We start from the raw sequence: 13,084 nt of genomic DNA, 5'->3' as shown, positions 1-13,084 counted from the left end.
AATTGCAGTTAAACTACGCTTTTAATGATGTTATTAAGGTGATTATGTTCAAGGTGCAATAAGTGGGTAGACATTTTTCGGCTTCTTTGTACATCTTAAATTTAAGAAATAATCAAACGTGGATTGATTTATATCTAAATGGTATTTATTTATTGTAATTTGATAAAATAAAAAGTTTATTAAAATTTTCCAGGGCAGGACAGTATAGTGCACATGAATATACGCAAAAAATCATACACATATATTACCTAAATATATATTATAAACTTACACTTTAGCTGGGTGATTCATTTAGAAAGACTGAAACTAAGATAATCCTTGGTAATTTATTGCTCAGGGGTACTATCACGAACAAGAGCAAGTGCTTTTTAGTACATTCCAGCAAAAAGGTTAAATATTTTCTTTACAATATTCTAGTTTAAAAGAAAGGAGAAAAAAAAGAGTTTTCAGTCAAAATATTATCAAACATTTTGTTGGGTTCAAGGTGTCTTTAATTGTCGATGTTAAAACGATACACAAATAAATGTGCATAAATTATTTCACGAGTTCATATTCTAATATACACCAACATAGATTGGTATACAGCTTACAAAACCGGAGTGTTCTCATGAGAAGCATCAAATTATTTTTAAGTAAAGTGTTTGAGTAAAAGATTTACCACAAATTGATTGTTTCTCACAAAATAAATTTTTTTTTCAGGGTTAGTGTAATAATGGCCATTGGTTAAAATAAATGCAAAATAATTTGGATGCACTACTGGAAGGTGCCAAACATTACTTGCTCTTATTCATGCATAGTCCCCTTTTGATTTGTAGGTAGATATATTTTGTGTATAATGATAAGATTTCCTATTCGCAAGTTATTTACTCTAACCTCTTGTGCAATGTTAAAACTAAAATATTAAAAATATTAGTTACATTTCCAATAGCAATCCTGTAGAATTGTAATAAAGGTTCAGCCATATTGGATCTGCTTGTGACATATTGTAAACAACATCGTAGGATATGTTTTTGGTACTAAAACAAGAAAAGATTTAAATTAAATTATATACAAAACTAGTGGGCTTTTTTTAAATGGTAAAGGGTTCTATGTATTATTAACTAGCAGCTACGACCCTAGACGCCTCTAGGGGCACTTTAGGGGGTAGTAGAGAAGTTGACCCCTGCCTATTTTTAAAAAAAAAATTTGGGGGGGGGGGCTCAATAGTTACAACCGTCCATTGATCTATGAAAAACTACTCTGTAAAGGAGAACCATGTTGGTATAGTGGTTAGCGAGATCCTTAAATACAGACAGACACACTTTGAAAGTTGGACATCTTGTTACTTTTTTTATAAGCATTGAAAATTTACTTGCCCCAGATTCACTATTTCTGCCAACTTTTCATTATTGTTTGAACATTCTACACTTGCTTCTTCCTTTGTTAGGCCAGGACCTAAATATAACATTTCATTTAAATTTATCTTTCAATATTATATGGGGTTAACTACTATAACACCCCTCCCCCACAAATTATTAGTTAAAAGTTGTAATGGGAACCCATCTCTATTGTATTTTAAAAATCTCAAACCCAAACCAATCAATATATTTTTACTTTATTGCACTAGATTTTCATGTACTCTGATGAATTGATACTTGCAGTTGGCTAACATAACGATACCACCCTATCCCCTCCCTTCCAACTGGACAAATAAACTGACCAATATATGAGGTTCATATTAGCAACCTGTATTTTAACAACAATTTTTCCCGTGTCAAAATATCCACGGATTCGGTATCCATATGATTAAATATTGTAGTAGACAGACCTAATTCTTGGCTAGCTGCCCTACCTCTAAATGTATATTCCTTGTTAAACATGTATACTATGTGGTAATGTTGATTTTTAAATTATATAGTAGAAATGTAATATAGAATTTCTTTCCAAAATACAAGATATCCTGCTTAACCCACCCTAACCTGTGTGATTAGTGGGTTAAGCAATACTGTAGGACCAGCCCCAACCCTGGTTTGGAGGAGGAGACTAATTACATGCCTTTTACACTGTATATTATCATGTTCTTCAGCATTTGGTTGACTATTGTTAAATAAACTTTTAAATACTTGAAACCTAGTGTATTTATGCTTGAGGAGCAGAGCAGCTCTATCTTCTGCTAACTTTTATAAGTAAGAGTGGAGCTATTCAATAACACGTTACCGCAGGACTTGCGTCGCTATGCTACAATATAACAAACTTACTATCTGATTTTCTGTAGCAGTATTTCTCCACAGTAGAGACCTCGCTTGTAGGACAAGACAATTGTTCTTGACTAGGCATTAATGATGAGCCAGCGGCTGGATCAATGTCAGCGTCTGGATCAGTGTCAGCGGCTGGATCAGTGTCAGCGTCTGGATCAGTGTCAGTGGCTGGATCAGTGTCAGCTGCAGGATCAGGCGCTACAACCTGAAAAATTTCAATATTGAAGCTTTAAATCATAGTACCCAGCAAGCAAAGTAACCACCCAGCCCCCTCTAATCTTTAGATAAAATTAGAATAAGAGTTAGGGATCTAAAGAGACAAGACAATGGTAGATGAATTGATGTACATCTTCAATGATAATACACAATGCTTCCTCTTCCGCCAATAATTTTTCTCTTATCCCATTTAAACAATTTTTATTCTCTTAGTTTGTAAATTTAAAGTTCAAATTCATCCCCTAAGAGCTCACACTTATTGGTGATAAGAAAAACAAATATTCTCATTTTTTATCCTTTACAGATTTTCATAAAATCACCCTGACATAATTTATTGTATGCTGAATTTACAATAACTTCAATTTCATGGTTTTTCTGGTTGCCAGAAATGTAAACCACTTAGCTTGTTTAGCTTGACTACATTGGTCTAGTTAAGATTGTCAATTTCAAACTATTTTTTTTAGTATTGAACTGTGAACAAGCTGCTTAAAGCAGTTGGACTGCCATGGATGTTATATATGCTCTTTATTGATTAAAATGTTGCCAAGAAAAACCAGAAGTTTAGCTTTGATTACAGCAGAGTAAGTCCTATTTTCTCCGCAGCGTCAGGGATTGATGGGCAGTGCTAGAGAATTATAGAGTAGCTTTGCTTCTAAAAACGAAAGAAAAGTTTTTTGAAATTAAAAAAAAAATTTCGAGCCCAATGTATTGAAAATAAAGATACCTTAAGAATCAGAAAAGCACTAAATATTAAAATTAGTGCTTTCATGGTGAAAGTTTTGTAATGACTGGGCATTCAAACTTATGATATAAGCAATTATGTTCCTTAGTAATGGATATATAGAATGTATCAAAATTTATTAATAATTTACTCCTCAAGTGACCTGAAGAATAGATTTGTAGTATAGATGTATGAACAGACAACTTTATGCTTCACAATTGCAAGGACCTAAAATTCTGCAGAGGAGAAAGAATTTCATAAAACTATGCTTTCAAAATTCAGCTGTTTAAAGATTTCTTTTGCTTTTTGAAAAAGGAAGGAACAATTTTTTTGAACAATAATCATTTCTTTCTAAACTTATATAGAATATTTAAAACTATCATTATCAATTTCTCATGTCTAGGCTCCTGACTATAAAATTATATTAATAATCATCTTTTCCAATTTACACTACTGCATTTATAAACCTTGTTATTTGTGATTAAGAAGGCATTTTCATATTGATGTATATACTTTGTTGCAAATCATAATGATCAAGTTTTTAGTGATATCTAGCGACAAATATAGAACTTATATATTGCAGATGTTCCCAAATTTATTTTATGCCTTATTTTATGACGTTTCTAATTATTTTTCTATAAAGGGTTGAACTCTCCATGAGACGGTGGCAAATTATCTATGTCCTTATTGTAAACAATTGGGTTATTGTCAGTTTTATGAGATCAATAGATAATTTTCAAAATATTTTTCAACAAAGTAACACTAACTAAACAATGCAAAAACAAAATTAACTAGGAAAAAATGCAGACATTATTATAGGTCATACATAGACGTCCAAGTAAAGGGGTGTTAGATTAGACTTTGAATTCCCTTATTTTACACCCCTCAAGTTTTTTAAAATATGCGTTAGATTACTCCCCTTGAACATATAGAACCCCTCATTTTACCCCCATGCAAAGTAAAAAGCTTGGGCATCCTTGTGTTAACAATAGTTTACAATTTGCTTTTTTTTCTTTTGCCAGCACCCGGCTGTATTTACATTTTTGAAAAATTCAGCTGATCTCAAGGAACCAACCCAAAGTCGGTAGAAAACCTTTGAAAAGGGGTGATTGTTACATATACTATTTAGCGCTCTATATATATTACTTTAATACTTGAAATTTGCAGGGAGGAAGGGGACATTCACCTGTTTATTACACTATTTCTCAAAGTTTTATAATAATGTTTTCTTATTTATTGGCTCGACAACTTTGAAGAATAATAAAAAATTTCAATTGGTTGGTTAACTAAGTTGAGTGTCCAAACGTTTCAACCACTAATTGTAATATACAGAAGGGGGTTTTCATCAATTTATGGCCATTTTCTTATCCCTTTAAATCCCTGTAAAGTTTCATTTATACAGTAAGTATAAGAACTTTGTTGCAATGGAACATTGTTAGGTTTTCTAAGTTTTCAAAAAATCCACAGAGCTGGATCTTTAAAAGCGTAGCCGTTGCCGTAGTCGTGGTCAGAGTTACAGCCACCAACCTAATAGCGTTCTTTAAATCATATTAACCACGCGTTGCCGTGGCCACAAAAAAAAATGCGATCTTTAAATCATATTGGCAACGCGTGGTCGTAGTCGTAGCGTGGTTAACCACGCTAAAAGTGACCACAGTCTGTTAGTGTGGCTAAAGCGTTGCTAAAGCCACAAGTAATTTGATAATTTTAACGTAAACCTATTGAAAGTGAGGTTTATATGAATTATAATTAAATGAATGTATAAATAATTCTAACCTTTTAAGGGACAACTTAAAATAAATAAATACTATACTTAAATTACACTTTTTTTTGATTTATTACTACAATATTATTGATAGAAAAGAAAATTATTTCTTTTAAAAAAATATTAGTAAACAATTTTATTAATTAATTTGACTGTTTGGAGACTGTGGAAGTTAGAGGGCTAAATTAATCAAATTATTGTTATACACTGTTTACTACCTTCATACCTTCAAATGATAGTAATAATACGTAAAAACCTCAAAACATTTAAAGTTTATTATTAAAATAGTAATTTTGTATAAAAAACTTCAAAAATTAGACGTTATAATTTCATTTCTTTGATGAAAATAATTTTTTTTTAGGTGGGCCATAAAAGATTTTAGATATCCATAATTCTAGGATAGCCTGCATTGCACTTCTGTAAAATCATTTAAAAATCCATGTTTTATTAGCAGCACTGTGGCGACGACTACGGCTACAGCTACGACTATGACTATGACTATGACTACGACTACAACTACAACTACAGCCATGACTACGGCCACGGCTACAGCCACGCCAACGGCTACACATTTAAAGATCCAGCTCGCACCTGAAAAATTTGATTCGAAAAGTGGGCCTAAAATTTTCAATTTTTAAGATACCTCCATTTTGTGAATTTTGATTTTTTTAGAAACAAACTTCATTTACAAACCCAAAAATTTGATTGGTGTTTGGGTTAATCACCCCTTTAACCCCCAACCCTCCCCAAAAATTGTTATTTTTTTTCATTTGCCTATGCTATAAGAGCGCCTATGCCTGCGGTGCTCCAACCCCGCGGAGCTGCCCAGTACCCAATACAACCTATCCTAATGTAGTCAAAAACTACCCACCCCTTATATTCAATTTATTATAAATAAAAGGGGGGGGGGTTTCTGTGCTCAACTGGGCACTTTAAGGAAAACCACCCAGTACAAAATTAATCTAATTCTCTATGAAAAATAAATACATATTATTAGAACAGACTCATTTATTTAATCTAATTATTTTATGACCATGTTATATCATTATACCTAATAATTTATTATACCCTTCTTTTCATTAAATGAGTTATGGTTTGATTTGAAAAATTATCAAATATAAGTGAGAAACGTGGCTTTACATAAATTCTAAATTTTGGTAATTACTTTTGTCTAAAAACTTTTGTTGAATTTTGATTGATTAGAATATTTGGACACTATCAATTAGAAACCAATCTGCATAAGGGTGAATTCTGGGGATATATAGCAATTTATCGTCTGTCTCAACCATGACACTTTGGTTGAGTATGACTTCCGAATTAGCGGGAAGTTCTCGAGATCTGTTGGCGAACATACAAACCCCCAATACCAGGAACCATCAAGTTTCAACAGCAGGTTTGAATATAGATTTATTGATGAAATTATTTCAAAGTCCTGAAATTACAAAATCAATTAGTTCATAATTCCAGTTATTTATAACCACGTAATCTTAATTGCTTTTTTAAAAATCATTTTTCTCTACGGTTAAGAATCTTTGGAAACTTTGGCTTTAAAGGAAAATTATTTGGTTTAATAAATCATTGTTAAATGCAAAAATAAAGGCACATAAAAAATACTAAAACATATATTAATCATTATTAAGTTTCATGTTTAGCTGGCTAAAGCCTTTTTTTTAAAACTACATATAATCGTCCTATACACCATTCTTCTTAATAAAATTAACAAATTCTACCTGAAGTTCTTATGGTTTCAAATCCCTGGTATACTAGGGTCGTTCACGCACTATGAGACCAATGATAGGCCCAATTTTGTTCTCCGAAATCTTCACACACTCATATCTCATTCAAAAGTAACGAACGTGCGCATCAAAATATATAAACAATCCATGCCGCGTCACATTATGAAAGGAAAGTCAAAAAAGACGACATTTGCGCTTAATTCTAGGATAATGATAAGGAATTAATTTCGAACTTGATAAACACAAAGCTTCCTCGAAAAGAGGTTAAGACACACCCCCCGTTTGAAAGTCAAATTAACTTCCTTAACGAGATTCAAGGTTTTTTTGCGCTGAGCACTAGCAACATTTCTCACTAAACTCAACTCACCATAATCACATGAGAATGGCCACATCCCGAAAACGTGACAATTTTGCTCCTAACTAAATGAAACCCCGTGAAATGCATACACAATATTATACTCTTCACTAGGACTCATAATACCTCACATTTAGGATAGAAGGATGGGGATTGGTTTGTACCATACAACATTCCATGCACATGACACTCACAAGATCACATACACAAATCCTAAAATGGATAATCCTATTAATCATGATGTTGTAAATATAACAACTTATACTAAATAATAATCATTTCATAATCAATAGGTAATAAATCATTATTAATAAATCAATAAGTACCTACGAAATCAGGTTGAAATGTAAACAATAATGGTAAAATAAAACGAAATAAATCTTAGACAAGAAAATTAAGATTTATAGGTACTTAAAACTAAATTCGTTAAGCATCAAAAAGAGTAGTAAGAAAAAATGTTTCAAAATCCTTGGGCAGAAAGTTTTTCAAACTTAATGAATAAGAACTGTACTATCTTAATCAACAATAAAACTTTTTAATACTTAAATAATAGCAAAATAATAATATCTTCGTTAGAATTTTCATCGGAATTATGAAAAAATACCAATTTTTCTTTGTAAAAAAAATATGAGACTTTAAATATGAATTTTCAATCATTCCTTGATCTGAATAAAAATGTTTTACTTGATTGAAATTCATATATAATTTTAAAAAAAATCTGCTAAAAAATACTTGATTTTTTTTCTTAGAATAAATATCGAATCACGCAACCTCGACACATTTATTCTTTTGGTGAACTTTTCAGGTAAGTTTTATAATGAATTGTACTTCTGAAAAGAAATTAAACTCAATAAAATTAAATTTGAGCATATGAAATAGAATAAAAATTAATCGCATTTCATTTGATTCTTATTTTAGGCATAAAATAGGCATATGAAAATGTGGCTTTTTACTAAAAAAAATCTCAATTTCCATAAAATAAGAATCAATTATTAATCATAATTTTTAACAACTGCCTGACTGATACAGCATGTTCTTCCAGGGGAGATTTATCTGACAGCCTGAACAAGACTCTTGCAGTCTTTCTCCCATCCTCAATCCTCGTCACTCGGCCCATCCTCAAACATCTCATCAGCGGGTTGGTACTCGTAACCAGAACTATATCTCCGTCGGCTAGGGGCTCCGCCATCTCATCCTTCCACTTGGACATCCGTAATATCTTCGGTAGAATCTCCTGGCGGTAGGCAGTCCAAAACTGGGCAGACAAATCTTCTAACAACTTCAACCTGGAGGAAATTTGGTCCTCCGGTTTCATCGCCACATTGCACAACGGCTGGCGGTCAACATTTCCCAGCAGCTGGCCAGGGGTAATCAGTCGCCAATTCTCCACGTCGTTCGCAGCTTCTATCGTCAATGGTCTGCTATTCATCAACTTGCTAACCTCTGCCAACAGCACCAGGAGCTCGTTAAAATTAACAGAACTATTCACCAACTTCTTGGACAGCAATCTCTTGGTTAATCCCACCATTTTCTCAGCTTGCCCAATAAAATGGTGGGCTCGGGCCGGGATCTGAGACCAAGAAAACTCTACCTGGCTGCCCAACTTCTGCTCTAAAACCTTGCGAGCACCGGATAATTGAGTGCCCATGTCGCTTACTATAACCTTCGGCAGACAATGAACAGCCTCCAACTTGCGCAGGGACAACAGGATACTGCTGGTATCATACTTTTCCAAGGCATCTAACCATAACGCCCCTGAGAACCTGCAGACCACCACGAACACCCACACCTTCTTCGTTGCTGTCTGACTCCTCGTTTTGGCGGCAGCTCTCCTCGTAACCAGCGGACCCATCAGGTCGACTTGCACAGCTTCAAAAGGCCTGCTCGGGACCAACTTGTCAGGTAACACATCCTTCATGGTAGTACGACATTCCTTGGCCCTCTCAACACTGCAGGGCCAACACTTCTTCACTTCCATGATGGACAACCTCCTTGCCTTTACAATCCAGCACCAACGGCGGCTCTCAGCTAAAGTTCCACGGACACCAGAGTGAAGCTCAACATGCGCTTCTCTCATAAAAACAGCAGCTAACCAATTACCAGGCTCCAAAATTATTAAACCTGGCATGTCTTCAAATATCATTTTACGGCCACCAGTAATGGCGTCAATGACGGGCTCTCCACGACCAACCATTTTAAGAATTCTCATCTCCCTGGTCATATAATTTCCTCCGGGACCAACGACAGGCCAGGTCAATGATACTTCATGCACTAATGGATTCAATGACGCATAATTGCCTTTAGCATCATTTATCCACTCATCCTGTTGGCTACATGACACAATGAAAAGTTCCGCCGCCGCCATAAAATTGTACAAAGACGGCTTGTACACAGAATCTGCGGCTGCTACATGACTACCAGCGGCTGTAGTCTTACCTTCTTGTCTGCTCTTTAGCTTCTTCAACCAGGTGTTCGCTACTTGCAGGACAGCTGCCATAATACGTTTGGCCTGTCCAAACGATCTCCTGTGCTTAAACCTAAAGACATCTTCAGCGGCTTCTCCGGCAACTTTCATTGAACATAACTTAACCATTTTGGTATTCAACTCCTCTGGTGGTAAATCCTGCTTGACTTGTTCGGCAGTTTTCACCGGCCACGCACTTTCATCCTGGCGCAACCATTCTGGGCCCAATCTGTACCTGGAACCTGGTCCCAAATCTGATACCTTGCAGGTGCTTCTGGTGCCCAAATCTGCAACATTGTGTGTCCCCGGGACCCACCTCCAGTCATCCTTGTTGGTTGCAGATTGAATTTCTCCAATGCGGTGAGAATTAAATGTGTTCAACATAGCACTGTTGGAAACTATTTGTGATAAAACACACGATGAATCAGTAAAGTACATCACTCTGATAACATCAAAGGGCAGGGCATCTCTGATGGACTTTGACAACCTTGTGGACATCTGGCAACCCATCAATTCAAGGCGTGGAATTGATTCACACTTGACCGGCGCAACTCTTGACTTGGTGGCTAGCAGAAACGTTTCAAATCCTTGTCTAGTTGGCCACCTCAAATATGCCATACATGCATAAGCCTCTGATGACCCATCCGAAAACATCATCAAGGATGGAAGGCCAGTTGGTTCCTCCGGGACCACACAACGGTCAAACTCCAATTTAGCGACCTCAGCTCTGTCCTCCAGTGACTTAACAAGTTCATCCCGTAGACTTTTTGGAATGAAATCTTGCCAGCCCAAATTCAGCAACCATGTTTTCCGCAGGACAAGTTTAATTCTCAACAGAATAGGGCTGCAAAGCCCGATCGGGTTGAAGGTCTGGGCGGCGAACCTGTGGACCATCTTCTTTGTCAGATTCTCGTCCAAGGCGTCCTGGAGGTTGTACAAATCAGCATCCTCTTTCACCTTCTTTCCCTTGACTTTACCATCTTGGTTTACTCTTGTGGCGATGGATAACACATCAGTGGCTGGCTTCCATATCAGCCCGAGAACCTTGGTTGGTTGGCAATCATCTCCAGAATAAATGACTTGTTTGAAGGAAAAACTACCTTTGCCGATAATTCTGTCGGCCTCTTTCATCATCTCCTTGGCTTCTGGCTTCGATCCTGCTCCCGAAATAACGTCATCTATGAAGCTGTGCTTCTCAAGCTTGACTGCAACTGGAATCTGAGGTAACTTGAAATCCTCATCAGGGTAGGTAGGTATCTGTGGCTCCTTCCATAATTCAGGTTTAGCAACAATTTCACTACCGTTTATCTGCCCCTCTCCATACATCTCCTTGACCTCTGCTTCACTCTTTCCGCCAAACAGGCGGGACGTCAACTTCAGGGCTGTAACCGCCAAGTTTCCCGCAGCCAACTCGCCAAAATTCACAACTTTAGTCAGGTAAATTTCAAGTGGACCGTCTGGCGTCGGGGAAAATAAAACTCTCTTCATCTGGCTGTCGAACTCTGTGGCCAGGATGGAGTTATAAAACTTGGAAATATCCGCGGTTAAACCAACCTTGTAACCGCGGAAAAGCAACAAATGATAAAAAATCTTCTGCATTGGCGGCGGTCCTCCCAGCATTATGTTATTAAAACTGGTACCCTTGAACGTCAGAGAACTATTTGCACACAATCTCATGGGTGTGGAACTTGAATCCTCCTTGAATGCAACCACTATTGATGAACAAGACTTAGGCCCTTCATACTGCAATTCTTCAGGCGTGGCTTTTTTAAACACGCCTCTGGATATGGCGTCGTTGAATACCTCCACATACATTCCATAGGTACCTTCCTTGACCATCTTGGCACGATCCTTTTCAGCAATTTTGCGGGCTAAACTCTCATTGTAGGGTAAGGTGTGAGGATCTTCAATATAAGCATATTGACCTGTCCACTTGTTGGACTGCAAGTCTAGTGTTAAACCTGCCTCAATTATCCTCTGCCTCTCACGCTGGTCCCAGGTAGTGCCGTCGGCCATAGCCTTGCACTCTTGACAGGCAGTACATCCTGGACAAAGTGCCTGCGGCTGTACGCCAAACGATTCAGACGTCAGAAAGTCTGGTAAGGTGCCTCCACTGACACTGACAGCCTTATATGCCGACTTTTGATCTCCAGCTCCACCGTCAGCACTCGTACAGATAAAACCACTACCAAAAATGGTTCGCCACAACATAGACTGGCCCACTTTCTGGTAGGTTGATGGAAACACGTCAGGATGTGTATTTCCAATGATGATATCTAAGCCTCCACTAATATATGTAAATCTTTCTGGCGGCATTTTAAATATCTCGGCGGCAGTTTCTGGGTGGACCGAGCGCATCTCGTTGGCCCCTCCGAGGGTAGGCATGACAGCTGCCTCAAACTCCCTCAAATTGCCGTCCCTATCCTTCAGATAAAACACAACATTGCGGCAGGAAGACTCACTGCCGTCAGCTACAGAAATAGTTGTATATCTGCCGGTAGATTTCAGCTTCAACTTGTTGGATAACTTCTCAGACACAAGTGGCAAATTTGCACCAGAGTCGAACATTACAGTGGCGTGGCAGGTGCCGCCGCCAGGTGCTACAACAGGAACTAACTGAAGTAAGAAGGTACAGGGGCTGGGTGCAGAACTTGACTTGTAGACTGTATTCACACCAGCACTAGCCTCATGGAGCAATCTAGAATGATATCTGTCGCAATTATTGGTGCCACAAACACCAAGCTTATCCGATTTATTACACTTGTCAGCAGCATGGCCGTCACACAGGCAGAGTTCACATAACTTCTTCTGCTGGACAACTTTCTTTCGGTCAACCACATCCATCTTCTTAAACGTGAGGCAACGGAAAATCGGGTGTTTCTCCTTGCAGCTCTCCACCGGACATGCACTGTTCCACTTGGAAGCCTTGTCCTTTCCAGCCTTTCCATTCTTATTGTCGCTGCGGCCAGATACTTGCGCGGCGGCAGCTCTGTCACGATTTCTCTTGCCGGCGCTAGTGTCATAGGACATATCACCGGCCAACATGGCTCCCCTGGTCCTCTCCAGTAGTTCTACAATCTTCTGGATGTTTGGTTGGTTCATGCTACCTAGCTCCATCATAATTTTCTCTCTCAAATTTTCAGGGCACTTGTCTTTAAAAATATGAATAAGAGTTAGGTGGTTGTAATCCTTAGCTGCAGAACCAACGATGGCTTCTACTTCCTGCATCATGCTCTTGAAGGTAGCAATTGCGCTAACCACGTCCACAGGTTTATCCACAGGTTTCATCTTGTTCAGCTTAGTTAAAATCCTCATGAATCGGCGAGTGTTTGATAAAAACATCTGATCAAGAAACGACCATTGTTCATTATGATCTCTAATCGCTGACACTTGCTTGCGTAGTTCCGGGTTGGTTATCACCTTCTCCATACACAACATCAGACTTAACCTCTGGTCAGCAAATCCGTAACCAGAGCATAGATCCTTAAAGACCTGTTTAAAGTTTGGGTAATCCGTGTCAGTACCGTCGAAGGACGGCAACAAACTGTTGTCCCAGCGCCCATACTGCGGGTTGGAACTCCGAATATCCA

At 37.6% G+C, this 13,084-nt stretch overlaps 2 protein-coding genes across 2 annotated transcripts in view; both read right to left on the bottom strand.

The window, feature by feature from the left end:
* Positions 1-13,084, bottom strand: part of LOC145330089 (acidic phospholipase A2 CM-II-like) — a 100,364-nt gene that overhangs the window by 20,628 nt on the left and 66,652 nt on the right. The gene's annotated exons all lie outside the window — the stretch shown is intronic.
* LOC145330090 (uncharacterized) lies at positions 126-3,241 on the bottom strand. The gene is made up of 3 exons (XM_080174669.1): positions 3,178-3,241; positions 2,238-2,442; positions 126-1,434 (listed from the first exon to the last, which is right to left on the bottom strand). Exons 1-3 carry the CDS (start codon positions 3,220-3,222, stop codon positions 1,331-1,333), a joined length of 354 nt encoding a protein of 117 aa, XP_080030795.1. The 5' UTR covers positions 3,223-3,241; the 3' UTR covers positions 126-1,330.

This window comes from Acartia tonsa, chromosome 10 (assembly GCF_053477335.1).
Source record: "Acartia tonsa isolate MP-2025a chromosome 10, ASM5347733v1, whole genome shotgun sequence".
In the NCBI taxonomy this organism is placed as follows: domain Eukaryota; kingdom Metazoa; phylum Arthropoda; class Copepoda; order Calanoida; family Acartiidae; genus Acartia; species Acartia tonsa.
Note: the sequence above shows the minus strand (reverse complement) of the source record. Positions and strands in the feature narration are given on the sequence as shown.